Source organism: Grammomys surdaster, unplaced genomic scaffold (assembly GCF_004785775.1).
Source record: "Grammomys surdaster isolate TR1022 unplaced genomic scaffold, NIH_TR_1.0 64, whole genome shotgun sequence".
NCBI classification, from domain to species: domain Eukaryota; kingdom Metazoa; phylum Chordata; class Mammalia; order Rodentia; family Muridae; genus Grammomys; species Grammomys surdaster.
In genome coordinates this window covers 14,397,904-14,415,957 of record NW_021604566.1, presented here as the reverse complement: position 1 = coordinate 14,415,957, position 18,054 = coordinate 14,397,904, and the positions used below count along the sequence as shown (strand labels likewise).

At 37.4% G+C, this 18,054-nt stretch overlaps 1 protein-coding gene across 3 annotated transcripts in view; it reads left to right on the top strand.

Annotated features, from left to right (window-relative positions):
* CUNH8orf34 (chromosome unknown C8orf34 homolog) overlaps window positions 1-18,054 on the top strand; it is a 394,342-nt gene that overhangs the window by 248,181 nt on the left and 128,107 nt on the right. For 2 of the 3 annotated variants that reach the window (XM_028770080.1, XM_028770076.1), the window contains exon 8: window positions 760-886. In XM_028770080.1, coding sequence (XP_028625913.1) covers window positions 760-886 — 127 coding nt within the window. Of the gene's footprint in view, window positions 1-759; window positions 896-18,054 lie in introns of all 3 variants that reach the window. The other variant, XM_028770071.1, reaches the window with a different exon arrangement.

Here is an 18,054-nt window from a genome sequence, read left to right as displayed (position 1 = left end):
GATAATACTCCCACAATTCACCTGACTATTTCACCTGTACCTGGGAAAAAGTTAAGTCATCATCCGTTCAAATAGTCAGGACTGCCCCGACCTCTTTCTCTTCTTCTCTTCTCTTCTTCCCGCCATACTTCCCGCTTCTCTTTCCCCCCCCCCCCGCCCTAAATAAACTCCCTCCTGTGGAACCCGGTCGATCTCATGCTGTCTGTCCAAACTGCGCCCAGTAATCTTATACTGTGTATCTCTATTTAAAAAAAAAACCCAATGTTGCCTGGTGGTGTTGGCACATGCCTTTATTCCCAGCACTCAGGAGTTGGAGACAGGCAGATTTCTGTGAGTTGGAGGTCAGCCTGGCCAACAGAGTGAGTTCCAGGACACCCAGGGCTACGGGGGGGGGGTGGCGGGGAGGAGCGGGAGGAGGAGGAGGAGGAGGAGGAGGAGGAGGAGGAAGAAGAGGAGGAGGAGATAAGCCTAATGTTGTTTCACACTGACTGATCCTGATTCTTAGGTATAGGCAAAATCTGGCTTTATCTGAGTGGACAGGCCCCTCAAACTGTATGTGAGGTGGATGTGCCAGGCTGTATAGTTGTAGTTGACCCAAGTACATTAGAGAAAATTGGAAAATATAATTTACATGTGAGGTTTGGTTGTTGTTTTGTTGGTTGGTTTTTTGAAAGAATATAAAAAATGGTACCTTAAACATTGTTCTTTGATGAATTCAACAGAAGTTAATTCTCTCTGTCACTGTTTGTGTTGTTGCAGAAGATCTGGATGACTTAAGGATGGAGGGTGTAACCACTCTGGTACTTTCGGGGAGCAAATTTAACCAAGGTCGTCCTTCTCACCCTGCTGAGCCACAGGCCAAAGTCACACTGAACATCTGTTCAAGGTGTGCCAGGTAAAACTTATACTTGGTGTGTGGTATACCTAAGATTCTGATGCAAAGAGGGCACTCTGGGAAGAACACAATCCTCCTAATTTCTTTTGTTCTGACATTGAGTTAGTTTTGCAGTTTACCCTTCTAGGCAAGGCTACTTTGACCAACAATGTAGCAAAGAGTTTAGATTTGGTCTTCACAGCGTGAGACTGTGTTGAGTCTTTTAGTCTCTGTGGTTCCTTCCCGGCCTGCTCTTCATTTCTCTTTTCAGAGACGATTCAGCAATTTAAGAACATTCAGAGGCATCATTAAAATACTTTTTAAAAAAGAGTTTGTTAAAGTATAGTTCAAATTCTGGTATGATTGACTCTTTAGCCTGGCCTCATCCTGTTCACCTCCTGGTAAGAATTTAATCAGCTTGAGGCTTCCCAGTTTTGGCAGCTGGAAGCAATCTTTGCCAACACTGCATGTGGCCCAAGAAGCAGCTTGGTTACTGCCAAGTCAGTTCTGGGCTAGAGGCAACGCACCAAATAGCACCAATTCATTCTTTTGTAGGAACTAAATCTCATTTGCAAAGGGCTTTTAAGTCTGTTTAAATGATAAAACAAGCCTCCTAACCCTCAAGTAAATGGCTCAGATTAGCAAGAACAATGTAGTAGCTCCCCAACTTCACCTCTCCTTCTTTCTGTCTGTCTGGTCTATTGTGCTCTGTGAGAGGGGATTAGTTGCATGGAAATAAGGAAAGGGTGGGGGTAGGAAAAAATCAAATCCTATTCTTGTAGCTTTTCCTCTTTGCTTTTTACTCCTTTGGCATTTTTATTTTAATTGTCACTGGCTTAGAAAAACCTAAAGGAAAACCTTCAGAAAATCAGGCGAAGTTGTTTGAAGACATCAAGCAAAAGAGCAAAGCACAGTACAGTGCAATCAGGAGTGGGAACATTGCCTGGGGCGAGGAATGCTTGGTTTTATGTTTTTATTAGCACTGTGAAGAAAACAATTAATTTTTATATAAATGACCTTTGTGTCATTATAGGTTATCTATGGAAGTGGTCTTTGACATTTTGTTTTAAACTTTGTAGTATTTTGTATATGTATAGTCTGACTAGATTGAGTTGATGCTTGGCTTTTCATAACAATTACAGGCCCGTTGGGTATACGTAGAGAGGATGCCTGTCCAAATATCTTGCCAAACTATTAAAGATTAAGCTGATAAAACACCAAGCACATACTTGACTCTTTATCACTCCACTTTCAAAATGATAGAGTTGGATTGTAATCACAGAAACACTCAACCAAGTAATATTTGGTAATTGATGTGTCAGGAACAGAATGCAGATGGAAGTACTTAGAAGGCCAGAATCAATACAAGCATTTTAATAACAATATGTGTTGCTTGAGAGACAGGAATATAGAAGGTGAATTCTCAAAGAGAACTGCCTCCTGAGAAGAAATGGAGGACTTATTATAACAGTTAAGAACTTATTCAGTCTTACCTCAGAAGTCTTTTGTGTGGGGTCCTCTGTGAGAAAGTAAGAAGTAGATACCTCACTATCTTCTTAGTCAATGTCTCCATTCAGGACTCAGCTGCATGTGTAAGTAGGGGTTAGGACCTAATTGTTTGTATAGGGTATTTGGAACTGGAAGGGGACAGGAAGTCCTTGAGACAGACACCTTCTTGCCTCAAGTGAGCATAATTAGGAGTGGGGTGTACTAGAATCTAAGGCATTTCTTGTCCTCTTAAAGCCATCTTGTGGCAATGGCTTCTGGATTCTTCATCTCCCAAGGTGACAGAATACATTTCACAGACAAGTTAGGTGAGTTTCAGAAAAAAAATTTATTACAGGAGAGAACATATAGAAAGTGGGCAAGAGGAACTCATGCATAACAGGGTGGGTTCCGAGAAAGTACTGTCACTGTTGGAAGTAAAGTTGGAGTTTCTTAGAAAGAAACCCCAACAGGAAATAATAAGGTTTACTTCTTACATGTCTGTGCTACTCACAGAGACGGAAGACCAAATACCACACAGAAAGGAAGTTAAAGTGCTTTTTATGCTAATGTAGGTGGTTGTTCCCCTATTGGCTAAGGTCTCACCTTATAGTATTCTGTGATTGGTTAGTCTTAAAAGAATCAGCACAAAAAAAAAGAAGAAGAAAAATTAAGACACTTAAAATCTGAGAATTCAGGAAGGACTTTGTGAAAATAAGTTTAACAAGACATGGGAATTAAAACATTTGCAAAAAGGGTTTACAAAGTTGAGGAGATAAAAAAGATTTAAGTTTGTTATTATAAAAAAATAAACCTTTTACAATGTTTGACATAAAAGACAAATATTTAATTTGTGTTTTTTACCACTAACAGTTGTATTTAAGGGTTAATAATGTTTTACCAGTTTGAGATGTGCCAGGGTGACCTGGTCAGTTCAGTTGTCCCACAAAGAATGTCTTCATGATACCTCTACCATGGTGTCTGGTCTAGACTGGAGTTCTGGGTGCACTCTCAGGGGCTAGGAAAATATCTGATCATATGCAGCTCCTAGCCTGCTGGGCTCATTTGTTCCTATGTAAAAAGAGAATAAAGATTAAAGACAAGAAATCAGAACATGAAGCAGTTCCTATAAACAGTTTTAGTGTTTCTGTCCTCTGGCCAGGACAGAGCTGCTCATAGAAGTGACATTTTCAGTGTCTAGCCAACACAGAACTGGTTGTCAAGGAAGAGAAGCAGACTGACTCCTTTCAGGAGTTCCCATCCCACACTTCCAAACCAGCCTCTTTCTTCTGTTCTCAGAAGTAGCACAAACTACTGGTTCAGGTTCCAAGTAGTCAGGGTCCAATTGCTAAAGACTTGGAGTTTCTGTTTTTTGTGTGTCTCAATAGTTATATTTTTGCACCCACATTACCCATTATATAATTGTATAAGGACATCACACATCTTAACCTGTATTTTTCAGGAAATTCTGAGTTACTATTACTGTCTCAGCTTTATAGATAAGGACAATGAGGCACAAGGTGATCAAGTAACTTGTTAAAATAGTATTTATCACTGAGAAAAGCACTTAATTTTAGGTGCAGTTTCTTTCTTTCTGAATTTTTATAGTATTCTTTCTTTTTTCAGCTAAAACTGTAGCATCTAGAAGCATTCTTGCATATCATCTTTCTTCCTCTTCCTTTTTCCCCTTTTTCTTTCTTGTTTTCTTTTGAAATTTATTGAAAATAGAATTTGTTCCCCTTGCATAAAGCATCCCATTTACAATTTCTCTTCACTCTGCTTCTCCCAGCTCCTCCCCTCCCCTCTGATTTGGATTCACTCACATTTTTAACCTCTCATTGGAAAAGAACAGGCTTCTAGGGGATAATAATAAAATAAAACAGACAAAAAAGATAAAGATAAAGCAAAAACTAATTGATCAGATCTGAGCAAAACAAACAGAAGGAAAAGAGCCCAAGACAAGGCACAAGAAACAGAGACTCTCTTGTTTACACACTCAGGCATCTCATAAACTCACCAAACTGGAAGTCATAATATGTACACAGAGGACCTGGTGCAGAGCCCTATAGTATCCACGCTTGCTACTTCAGTCTTTTTGAGTTCATGTGAGCTTTGCTCAGTTAATTTAGAGGACCTTAGTTCTCCTGGTGTTCTCCATCCCTTCTGACTCTTACCTTCTTTCTGCCTTCTCTTGCATGGGGGTTCCTGAAACCCTGAGGGAAGGGATTTGATGGAGACATTCCATTTAAGGCTGTGTGTCCTAAGGTATCTTATTCTTTGTACAATGTCTGGCTGTGGGTCTCTGTATTTGTTACCATGTTTCTCTAATGATGGTTGAACAAGGAATTGATCTGTGAGTATAGCAGAATGTAGAATGTCATTTTTCTGTTTTTAGAACAGTAATATTTAGTTTTTACCCTAAGTCTCTGAGCTATATACTCTTGCGTTTTTTTGGTTATAAAGCAGTGACAGGTATAGATGGGTTCAATCTCCTGGCATGGGCCTTAACTCAAATCAGACATTGCTTGGTTACTCAAGCACTGTATCACCATTGCCTAGGTAGGACACCACTGTAAATCAAAGAAGGGTTTGCAGCTGGCTTGGTATTTATGTTTCTCTTCTGGTAGATTGGCAAGTACTTTCCTGTATCAAAGACACTAGAACTTAGGGGTAAAAGCTCTATGTAGGTACTGGCCTGATTTCTTCATGTTCAATGAGTTGTGTACTTGTTGTCTTCAGCAAAGGGACTTGTTGTGGATTTGTGGTAAGCAGAGACTATAGTCTTGGCAATAGCCTGAGTTGTTTGGGAATTCCATGGGACTTCTTTGGCCAACAAGCTTGTTAGATGCAACCCAATTCCAGTACAGGAAACTTCATTTGGTGAAAAGAACTCTCCAACTGGGGCTCTGTCTGTCCCATATTTGGTCATTTTATTTGTGTTTGTATATATGTATATACATATACATGTATGTTCAATAAATGTATATATTTTTAAAAAGTTCTACTCTATTAGGTTTCATAATACCCCTCAAAACAGTCATTAATTTTAGTTGTCTCTTTCCTCCCTTATTTCCCTTCCTGTCTTATCTTTATCCTTCCATTTACAATCAACTGTAACTAACTATTTCATTTCCATTTCCTAACTCTATCTGCCTCCCTGGTCCCTTATCCTATGCCTATCCTCTGTGGTTCTATGAATTGTAACTTGGTTAACATTGACTTAACATCCAAGATCCACACATAAGCAAATACATACTATATTTGTCTTCCTGGGTCTGGACTACTTCAATCAAGATGATTTTTTCCAGTCCTTTACCTGAAAATATTATGAGCTTTTATTTTTATTTTTTAAATAGCTGAGTAATACTCCATTGTGTAAGTGTAATATAAGTGTAATATATTTTCTTTATTCAGTCTTCCATTGAGAGACATCTACGTTAGTTATAACTTTCTAGTTATTATGAATAGAGGAGGAATGAACATAAAGAAAAAGAAAAAAGACAGAGAGAGAGAGAAAGAGAGAGAGAGGGAAAGAGAGAGGGAGGGAGAGGGAGAGAGGAGAGAGAGAGAGAGAGAGAGAGAGAGAGAGAGAGAGAGAGAGAGAAACAAAAAAAAAAAAAAACTAGAATGTCAAAGTATTTGGCCAGTACATAGAAGGGAGACTGAAAAAGAGGAGAGGAAAAAACATGCTTTCAGAGTTAGTGGTAAATATCTCCAAGCAACTGGATTTGGGAGAGACTTTTGTAGTATATACATTCATATCTTACTGAAGAGGTTATTGTTCTCTTGTCTTTTTAAGATGTCTTCATTCTACCATGTTGTTTTGAAGTTTTTGGAATAAATGACTTTGCTACAAAGTGGTTTTCTGACCCAATGATTTATAGGCCCATTTGGATGACTCTTCAGAGAAGAGTCAATAGTAATAGTATGTATTAGTGATATTATAATCTTTGGAATAGTTTAGAATACCAAGTCTCTACTGAGGACTTGAGTTACTACTCAGATCCATCTTTTAAAAACCAAAATAATAAGGAACAGAACACATGAAAAGATCAAGGAAAAAATTATAATTTATCTGCAGTAGTTTGAATGTAACTGGCCCTCATAGTCCAATTACATAGAGAGTGGCACTATCAGGAGGTATAGCCTTGTTGGAGGAAATATGTCACTGTGGGGGCAGGCTTTGAGGTCTCCTATGCTCAAGTTACATCCAGTGTGGACACAGTCTCCTGCTAGCTGCCTGTGGATCAAGATATAGACTTCTCAGTTCCATATCCAACACCATTTGGCCTAAATGTTGCCATGTTTCTCACCATGACAGTAATGGGCTGAACCTCAGAAACTATAAGCAAGCCCCAATTAAACTCTTTACAAGAATTGTTGTTGTCCTGGTGTTTATTCACAGCAGTGAAAACCCTAACAAAGATAACCTCTATAAAACCTTCTTTTGAGCAATGGCCTTCAGCAAAGCCCTTGTACTTCACCTTTCCCCCTTTCACGTGGAATTGTGTCCTATTGTTGTTGGGGGTAACTGTGATGCTTCCAGCCTCCTTCACCATGGTGTTAGAGATTCTGACTCAGGCAATTGTGATACCCCCTGCCCTGAAATTAGTATGTAACTAGACACAGGAGTGAGAAACAAAGCTGATTTCAAGCAGTCTATCTTCCATTACCTCCAAGTCAGCTAATGTTTAACTACCTAAGAGATGAGTTTCCTCCTCCCTCCTCTTCTTCTTTCTCCTCCTCCTGCTCCTCATTCTCTTCTTCCTCTTTTTCTGCAGTACTAGTGTCCAAACCCAAGGCCTTGGATTCACTGTGCTATACCTGGATTATCTTCTGATATGACATTAACCCCAAAATGGATGTTGTAATCTCATGATATAACCACCTCCCCAAACTCCTCTATTCTCATACCTTCATATAGCTTCATGCAGGGCTTAAGTCTCAACATGACCATCACTAGTGTGAAAATATTTGATCACATCCTAGTCAGTTACCAAGATTTTATATATATATATACACACACAATCAAGCTATGTTCTCTTAAAAAATCAATGTAGCTAATAACATTGAGTTCATATTCATAATAACAGGTGTTCCTCTGGATTATTAAGACCTGCAGTCATACTGCAGAGTGCCTTTGTTTACTGGGCCAGCCTCACTCCTTTATAATCTTTGATTTATAGGAATGCTGTGCCCAATGAGGAAGAACATTTTCCCTTTGTCACTAGAATATTTGATCATTTAGTGTATGAATTAGTCAACAGGCTTCTCACAGCCAGAAGAAGGAAAGGTACACATGTATTAATGTTCACAGAGAAATCACAGGAGCAAAAATGGAAGAGTCCCAAATTCTAGTAAGATTGGAAAGTTTTCATACCTTCTTCATTGGGGAGAAAACAGGAAAGATGCAGGTAACTTGGAGGGAGAAGCAACCTTTTGGAAAGAAGAACCACAGAAACTGTGACAGAGTTGCCTGTGTGTGCTTTCCTCTGGTGGACTCCCAGAAGCCTTCTAGTATGTTTTGCTATAGAATGAATAGAATTCATCTTCCTTAGTTGAAGGAAACTGAGATCATTTTGGTGGATCTGTCTGTAAGCAGGTAAGGGAAGATAGATTTGTATTTGTTTCTCTTCTTGCTTTCATGACAAAATACTTAACAAAAGCAGTTTAATAAAGGAAAGGTTTATTTTGCTCAGAATTTGAGTCTATCCTGGCAAAGGAGTCATAACTAGAGCAGTGTGAGACAGTTGGTCACATTAATGTAAAGTCAGAAAATAGAGAGACAGGAAAGCTGGTCTCAGCTCTAGTTCTAACTTTAAAGCATTCCATGCAACCCAGGACTTAAAAGCTAAATTAACCTAACCTAGACAATCCCTTATAGACATGCTAGATGTTTGATGATGTTTCAAGATCTTGTCAAGTTGACAATCAATATTAACTACCATAGACTCCCATTAAGATTTCTGTTTCTCAAAGCCTTTAAGTCAAAATAACTAACATATGCAAATAACAAATAGTATATAACATATTTTTGGGATTGTATGCCCTGTGAGCCTTCAGTTGAAACTACAGGAATGTGTAGTGACTGGAGGAAGTCCACAGATAGACCCTAGTCAGAACCCTGTAGAAAGGGAGGAGTCTGAGGAAGAACCCTAGCCAAGACACTGGAGGAATGATTCAGGGCAAGAATAAGACAAGATCCTAAATGTCTCAGGGCCGACCAAGTGTGGTGGTGTTATGTGTTAACTGTCAGCTTGACTAGCTTTAAAGTCATTTGGACCATTGGTGATGTAGATATGTGTATGACAGTGTTTCCAGAAAGGATTAACTGGGAAGAAAAATCTATTCTGAATGTAGACAGCACTAGGATTAATCTTGGAGTCAGGAGGGAATCAGAAAGGTGAGGCCATCGAGCACAAGCATTCTTTACTCTCTGCTTCCTTTTGATATGAGATGAGTAACTCCCTGTGTAGGTTCTTACCTCCATGATATTCTGCCCAATAACACAGGGCTAAGAAGTCATGAGTTGAGCATTCTGAAACTGTAAGACAAAATAAATCTTTGTCAGGTATTTATTGCAGCAAATTAAAAAAAAAAAGGAAAAGTAAATCAATACACCAGTATGGGCCTCAATTATTTTTATTTTATTATTATTATTATTATTATTATTATTATTTATTTTTCTTGAAAAATACTAAGAACCAAGTTGGATTAGTTACTTTTATGTGGCTGTGATAAAATACATGAATGAAGGTTTACTTGGGGTTTTGGTTCTACGGGGATAAGAATCTATCATCACCATGGTGGGGAGGTATTTCAGGAGGCAGCAGTTGAATGGATGCTGAAAACTCATATGCTAAACTTCAAGCACAAATCAGAGAAAGAGCACTGGGAAGGGTGAGAGGCTTTCAACCTCAATGGCCGCCCCCAGTGATGTACTTCCTCCAGGAAGGCCTCACTTCCTTAATCTATCCAACAGTACCACTAACTAGGGACCAGGCATTCAAATGCATGAGTCTATGGGTACATTTCTCATTCAGACAACCACATAGGTAACTGCTCCTAATTTAGATGTACTGAGGAAGTCAGAGATCTATTGTTTACAATTAAACCAGCATGGAGAAAATGACTCTTTCACTTAAGATCACAGCACACAGGGGGCTGGAGAGATTGCTCAGTGGTTAGGAGGCCTGGATACTTTTCCAGGTTCAATTCCCAGCACCCATATGGCTGTTCAAGACTGTAACTCCAGGTTCCAGGAGATCTGACACCCTCACACGGACACACATGGAAGCAAAATACCAATGTAAATTTAAAAAATTAAATAATAATAATAAAATAGAAAGGTAACAAGATTAATCTCTTTCTAGGCACTTGTTCCTATCAAGGAAAGGAGACATACGATTCAGCCTTATTTAAAATTTCACTAAACTGAACACATATAAAGGTAATGGATAAGAAAATATAGGAATATTAATGTCAAATGGCGTTCATAACCTTCAGAAATTACAACAAAATAGATTAGAAAGTCAGCTTGATTTAAAGTTGGACAGTAGTGTTCTTACCCCCACACTATTAGATGGTGGCCAATAATTGAAGAAACATTCACAGAAGCTAAGTCTCCATCTGTGAAATGAAGTGCCAGCAATTTGCAGCTAATCTGCAAGGGTAAATGGCTGGGCTGGCTAGGAAACTGATAATGTTATTAATACACTTTTATAGAAAACATCAGAGAAATGCCTTAGGACAGAATCTAGAAACAACATACATTCCAACAATTCCTGTTCTTGGAGCATAGCCACAACAAGTAAAATCCTTACGCAAAAGCTACATCTGCATAGAACCCTTTCTGAGTCAAGCTATTGGAAGACATGCTCAGTAATGAGAGTGCTGACAATTTGCTTCCATCAACTGAAGCCTTCCAGGAACTCCCAACCACTGCTTTTACTTTGGGTTTTCAAGACGTCTACAAGGAAATAAATCTTCACATATTAAAAAGTCCCTGCAGTGTTACTTACTTCAAAGTGTTTAAAAGATTAAATCAATTTTTAAAGTTTGTTGATTAGCATACTTGTAATAAATCAAAGGCTTTTAGGCTTGTTGTTGGTAAATATTTCCTGTATGGTTAGGAAATTACAAACAGAAGACTCCAGTGTTTTAGGCCAAAGTTATTATTGTAAGTTAGAACTACTCAGTATTATTTTCTTCTGTGATTATTGACATAATCTGTATAACTTGAACAGAGATGATGACATCTGACAGCAGAAAGGATGCATAGTTAATAGATGAGTGACATCCAAGATATATAAATGTCCCAGTCTAGAACATCTCATTGCCTTCTCCCTCTGATCGTGAAGGGAAGGGGTCATTATAAAGCCATCAGACAAAATTTTGTCTTTGTGGAATATAGCATTGTCCTTATAATTGCTGGTACTATCTGTTTTAGGTGGATTTTTCAAGTCAGATATTGGCCATCTTGGTTTCTTTTTTGACTGGTATAGTTTGAAATCATTTAGCAAACACAAGAGTCACAGGAACTAACTTATCCGGGAGACATATGTAAAATGTTGATAGGATGATAATCCAAATTTCTGGAAATGACCAGCAAACCCTCAGCAGTTTAAAGAAACTGTTCTGCTTTTCTGTTTAAAACAACAACAACAATAGTAACAAATCAAAAAGCAAAAAAACAAACTCTAAGTTTTACTTAAAGTTTTTCTACTGATTTCCTTGAGTTTTTGTTTTAAGGAAACAACAAAAATGCTTGATGTCAAGATAAGCAGAGACATGCTGGTGTGGGGCACTCATTGATGTCTGCAGTGACTGTCATTCTTCAAAGACTACCCATTAGTTCTTTCTCTCTATCCCGTGCCACTGTGAGGAGTTAAGTCTGTTTGTGAACCCATGCCAGGGAGTTCCCTGTGGTAAGCTGCCATTTACTTTTGATGGTGCGAGTGTTTGCATTCCTTCATGCTCAGCATCATCCGTGAACCAAACAGTGCTGGGAAGCCGAAAGTCATCTTGAGAGAAATTGGATTAGAGAGAACATACAGGAAGCTGGCTCAAAAGGCAGTCTCAGAATTAAGTAGAAGTTTGTTTCCAAGTATTTTGATGAAAGTTCATTACTGTTTCTCTTTAGCTCCATGGTATTAAGCTTTTGAAACTAGCTGTAAGTTGAATTGATAAAACAGAAATAGATTATTCTGGGTCACAGGACTATGAGGAAATCCAATGCCAAAGCTTGTGTGAACTAACTATAAACTCTCCATATTAGGAGTTATTAGCTGATATGGAGTATCTGCATAATTAATAACACATTACATTCATTCCACTTGTGTGTACATATTGTTCAGTTGCTTTCATAAGGTTTATTTCACCAAATTTCCATCAGAGGATATGGTGAGCTAAACAGGCATGAACCAAAAATGAAAATAATTACATTTACTGACTTAAATGTATTTATTTATTTACTTACTTATTTATTTATGCATTTATTCATTTGTCATTTACTCCCCAAAATTGACTTTTTTGACCAAAAGGGTAAAGGATTCAACTATTGGCATGCATACAATGAGAAATTCACTCAACTCAAGTGGTAGCAATATTTAGTTTGAAAGTGATTACAATCATACAAACTCTGGATGAGACACTATTGTAACCTTTAAGAGTAAAAATTGGCACTCATGACCACCAGGGACTTGTTATTAGAAATCAGGCATGCTAACAAATGACATGTATATATTTGTCAAGTTCTTACTAACTGTAACAAAATAGCTGAGACATTCATTTTGGTAAGACAAAATGAATTTTCTTGTGCTTACGGTTTAGAAGATATCTGTCCATGAGCCATTGAGCCCATGCCCTTAAACCTGTGGCAAAGCCATACTTTATATACTCCTGTATGGTGTAGCTCAACTGCTCATTTTCTAGCCAAAGAAGAAACAGAGAAGAAAAGGAAGTTGATCAGTCTTACTATCTGCTTTTGCAGCACATCCCCTTGATCTAAGGCATACTCATTTGAGTTCTACAGAGTCAAAATCCTGTAATCTTGTGATAGTGATGCCTGGAAAACCACTCTGTTTACAGATGTGTTTTGGAACATTCAAGATCCAAACTGGAGTAGATGGTGACAGAGATATGGAAAGGAGTGTAGCATGGCATGATGTCTACTCCCTGCTAGATGGGACTGGTTGCAATTTTATGGAGAGTGTTGGTATGGAATATGCACACAGCCTGGGAAATATTGCTATATGACTTTCATTGTTCATGTCAGATCTGCACGAAGCAGGAAACAGTTCACTTCAATTTTTAAATCAATTCCATAGTTCCTTTTATTTAGAAATCAATGCAATGTTCTCTCTAGCTTTGGCAATTGTCCTTGGTTCATGGTAGGGGTGCACTTAGATGCACATAAACATACACATGCATACATTATAATAGGCAATTTTATGTTGTATCTTAAAAAGCAAAAGTTCAGAGAAGGATTCACATTGGTAAAATTCTTTTGGCCACTGCAAACTTTTAGAAATCAGGTAATTTCTATAAACTCAGTTTCCTACGTGGATATGGGAGTAGAGATTTCTCTTGAGCTATAGTGGGAAAGAGCATTTACTTCAGTTTCTGACTGTATGGGTAAGTTTGTTATCAATTTGACACAAACTAGAGACTACTGAATTGAAGAAATCTCAACCCAGGACCTGCCTCTTTCAGATTAGCTGGTGGTCATGTCTTGTTTGCTCATTGATGGAGCAGAGCCTAGCTCACTGCACACAATGCCACTCTTGGAAGGTGGTCTCAGGTTCTATAACAAAGGTAGTTGAATGTGAGCCTGGAAGCAATCACGTCAGCAGCCACTCTCCATTGGTGTGGTGGTGTTCTCTAGCCATTTTGTAAGACATAGAGATATTTCTATTTTGAATCCCATTATGGCAGTTCTTATTTAAAGTCTTGCTTCTGTAGTATAAATTCATTCATTAATGAGGACCATTATTTTTATAAATCAAATATTTATTTACTTGATTGACAACTTAAGAATTATTAAGAAAAATATATGAATCACATTATTGCACATTTTAGTGCAGTTCAAGATTCTTAAAATTACTTTAAAATAAAGACATTTGAAATATTCTATATATAATGATGTCAGAATTAAATCGATTACATTAATGTTTAAAAGTCTACATGGCTCTTGGTTTCAGATGATAGTGAATACTCCAGTTAGACAATAGTATCTATTTTAGAGATTCTGGAGTCATTTATGACATGAAACTCTCTGTGGACATATAGTTTCCCTGCTTATCTGATGAGTTATTGCTTCTACAATTTTCAACTTGCCGTCAGTCTGAGAACTATTAACAAATCCCCAAAGCTTCAGATTTCAGATACTACCTTAGTTTGTCCAGCTGCTCCAACCAAGTATCACAGAACAGGTAAATAACAAACAATAGAAACTTACTTCTTACTAGTCTACGATCTGGAAATATAAGGTCAGGGGCCAATATGGTTTAATTCTGTTGAAAGGTGTCTTCTAGGCTGTAGTCTACTGAGTTTTCATGTGGTCTCTCCTCTGGCATCTTCTTGTGAGGATGTTATATTGGGGGCAAGGACTCATAAGCCTGGGGATCCATCCTCCTTTCTTTTGTTGATGTGGAAATCATGACAAATGGGTCCTATTTAAGGGTTTGTTTATTTTATATGAATCTCTAATAGAATCGTTTGTACACATGCTGATGCTTATACAGAAATGTCCTGAACTATGTTTTCTATTAGTACAAAAATAAGCAAATTTAGAAAAATTAAATTGAGTAGTGATTCTTTGTTTTTCATAAGATTAGTTTCTATTTAAAAATCTTAACTATTAGGTATTCAGTTCAGCTTAATAAAATTTCATTTTTATTCTTAATTCTATTTTTGTACAATATTGTATGATAAATTGCATATATTATTTTTATGTGTTAGATTACTAAGTCTCTTTAGTATATGAATCTACTACCTATTTGGTTAAAGTTGTTCATTTTTTGTTTGTTTGTTTCATTTTGTTTTGTTTTGTTTTGTTTTAAACTTGCTATCTCTCCTAGGCTGTCCTTGAACTGGATACTCTCCCGCTTCTTGCAAGAACTATGATTATAGGCTCTCACCACTTTGCCCAGATTGATGGAATGTTTTGAATGCAGACACAATAATGCTAATGGAGAAAAGAAAGAAATGAACACAGTGCATACAAGTCGTTACCAGAGAATAGGAAATATTGCTAATTTTCCAATGGTTTTTACGACCATTCTTTCCCTTTAGTCTATGAATATACCCTATGTATCTAATCTATATATTACTTATACATTACTTATCTGGGTTTGTTTTTAATTAGACTATATAGAAAGGTATTTTACTACTAGTATCAAAGAATTTATATCTTTTGGTCAATGAAAATGTGGGTAGATAGAATGGACTTAATTCCTTTATGCCTGAAAGGTTGAAACAAACTCATGAAAATGCTTTATAGCTTCCCTTAAGATGAATCAAATCAAAGGAGGTACAAATCTTTCCAAATTAGACATCTTTCTTTCCAATTTAAAGTTCTTAAGTTTCCATTTTTGGACATTATTGTACCAGAAGATTAACATCAACAGCTCAGTATTACTGAAGTGGTTGAATCTTCTCTCTTCTGTATATGCTCTTCCCGTTAAGCTGTCCAGCAGCAACTTGGCTAAATTCAGACTTCCTGGGAAGTCCCAAAACTCAGCGGGCAAAAGAAAGCATGATATGCCAGGCAGACTGCAGCTCCTGGGTTGGGTTGATTCCTGACACTCACTACCCTTGCTCAAAAACAGGCCTGATATTTCATGTTCTTGATCAATTTTAACTCACTTTAATTATTACTACAAAGCATTTTATTTAAACACTTAGTAAGTTTTCCTAACAAATGAATGTGTGCATCTATTAAAGTAAATTTGTAGCTACTAGAAAGGGTGACTAAAAATGAAACCATTTGAAAGTATTCAATATTTAGGAATAAAGGAATCAGAGTTGTGGTGTTTTTGCTTGTTTGTTTATTTGTAACAAGGAGATTTTACTCACTGATAGTATAAATCAGAAATATATTGTTGAGAATGGCAGTAGACTACTTTAATGAGAAAAAATCAAGGACCTTGATTATCATTTCTAGCTTTTTTTTATAAGGTTCAAGAAAAGGAGCTTGATTGCTAAGTAGTACAACATGGTTAAGTCGCATTTTAATTGTCAGGCTTCGATTACATAGGCCTTTGCTTACTGAGTGTGTTCTTTCTCATAATGCATCTGATCTTAATCCTATTTATGCACATATGCATGGACATTAGATGGGAGTCACTTATTTCCATGGTTTAAAGCGTGTGTGCAGCCTGTCGTCTGCGTGAGGATCCTAGTATGACGGCTATATTATTAGGACAAGGATGTGTCCTAACTCAGCAGAGTACCAAGTTGCTAAACTCTTCCCTCTGCTTGCCTGACTCAGGGACTCCATTAATAATACTAATTACAAAGATGATATAGCAACCAGAAAAAGGGCTTTTCACAATAAGCGAAAGAAACTGATATCAGCATTAATAAACACTATGATAATAACTACTTCAAAGACGGCTACATATGAACCAAGAATGTAAACTTCTGTGTAAAACAAAATTGTTAGTTGCTACATAGAGTTGTTTCCTTCTCCATTCTGTCTTTTTGTTAAGCTTAGTTAATGATAAAATTCAATAGTATTATTTTTCAATTTATTGATTTTTTATTCTTCTCTTTAAAAATTAAATATATCATTTCCCTGTTCTGCCTTCTCCCCTTCTACCCCTCAAATATACCTACCTTAAAGAGGAGGATTAGAGTCCATAATGGCAGGGCAGAAATCAGAGCTGAGCACTTATTTCTTCATCTGCAATAATAGGAGACACACACACACACACACACACACACAGAGAGAGAGAGAGAGAGAGAGAGAGAGAGAGAGAGGAAAGAGAGAAAGAATATCTCAGGAGTCTTTTGAAATCTCAAACCAACACCATGATATACCTCTTCCCAGGCCACACCTCCTAATTTTTCCCCAACAGTTCCGCCAGCTGGGTACCAAGTATTCAAATACATGACCTTATGCAGAACATTCTCATATGTCAAACATCTCATTCAAACTATTACAACATGCCTCCTTGTTAAGGTCCTGTTTAGGCAGCCATATTGTTGAGGTATTGGGCTGAAGGCTCCCTGTCATTTCTGTGAGGCAAAATTTCATAGTTGATTATCTTGTCCTCTGGTTTTTACAATATTTCCATCCCTTCTTCTATGATGTTCTATGAGTTGTACATGGCAAGGGGGGGAGGTTGTAGATGTATCAATGGGGGGTATAATAATCAGAGTTGTATTGTAGATATATCAGTGGGGGATACAAATGATCAGTTGTTCTCTGCATTTTGACCAGTTATGGTGTTCTGTAATGTTTCAACTGCTGCAAAGAGAACTCTCTTTGTTAAAGTAGGAAAGCTACACTTATCTGTGGCTCCAAAGGTAAGTATTTAGAACACAGTCAGGAATTATGCTGGCAATGCGAAGTTCTTCTCTAAGACCCATGACCTCACTAGCCCCGGTAGTTGACTAGATTTCCAGTACAGTTTGATTTCCCTGCTGTCAAGCAGGCCTCAAGTCCAATTAGACAGCAGTTGGTTACTGCTAAGATATGTGTGCCACTATTATACTCCTAGGGATCTCTTACCACCTTTGTCATTGTTATAAATCTCAACTGGGTAAGACTATTGTTTGCTTCCCTCCTCTGGAAACTTGTATAACACCTCCTGATATTAGGAAAACAGTCCTGGGTGGGAGGTTTTGATCTAAGTTCTTGATCACAGTTCATCAGCACACTTTGAAAAAACATTTCCTAAAAGTGTATAATGGAATCACTTTCTGTCAGCTTTATTGAGCAAGACAAATTTAGAGAAGAAAATGAGCTTCTTGTGTGAGACATGGAGTAAAGAAAGCAGAAATTTTAGGCAGAAGAGATCTAGTCATTCAGAAATAAGTGGAAGTTCAGAAGACCTAAGAAATTATTCAGACATTTAATTATCAAGAAATTTTATGAAATATTCGTCCATTTCATTTAAGAGTTAGATTACATCGCTCCTGTATTTATTCTTAAAGGTGTGTTTGTATGAGTGTGTGTATGTGTCTATTAAACGCCACTAAATTTTTCCTTGGTACCCTAGTATTGAATTGTACAACACAGGAGAAATATAAAAATTTTCCTTAGCTCAAACATTTTTAAAAATTAGGAAGATTTTATAGTTTATACTGGACAAGAATAAATAGAGCTATGCATATTTGAAGGGCAATTCCATGGAAGAAAAAATATATTTATTTTTGTTATTCTGACAAAGAGTACTGTCATTAAAGCCAGCACATGCAGGCTTTACTCTGCTTCAGGAAGGATAGTGGGACAAGTGAGGTGCAGCAGAATGGAAAGGCCAACTTTATGACCTCTTAAAAGTATTTTCTAAATATGTTTTTGAAGATGTTGTCTAAGGCATTAGATAAAGTGACTTACAGAGGTAATTTCTAAGCATGTCGTCAATGTATGTTGTGTGTCACTGCTGATTATTGATAGTGTGTGTGTGTGTGTGTGTGTGTGAGAGAGAGAGAGAGAGAGAGAGAGAGAGAGAGAGAGAGAGAGAGAG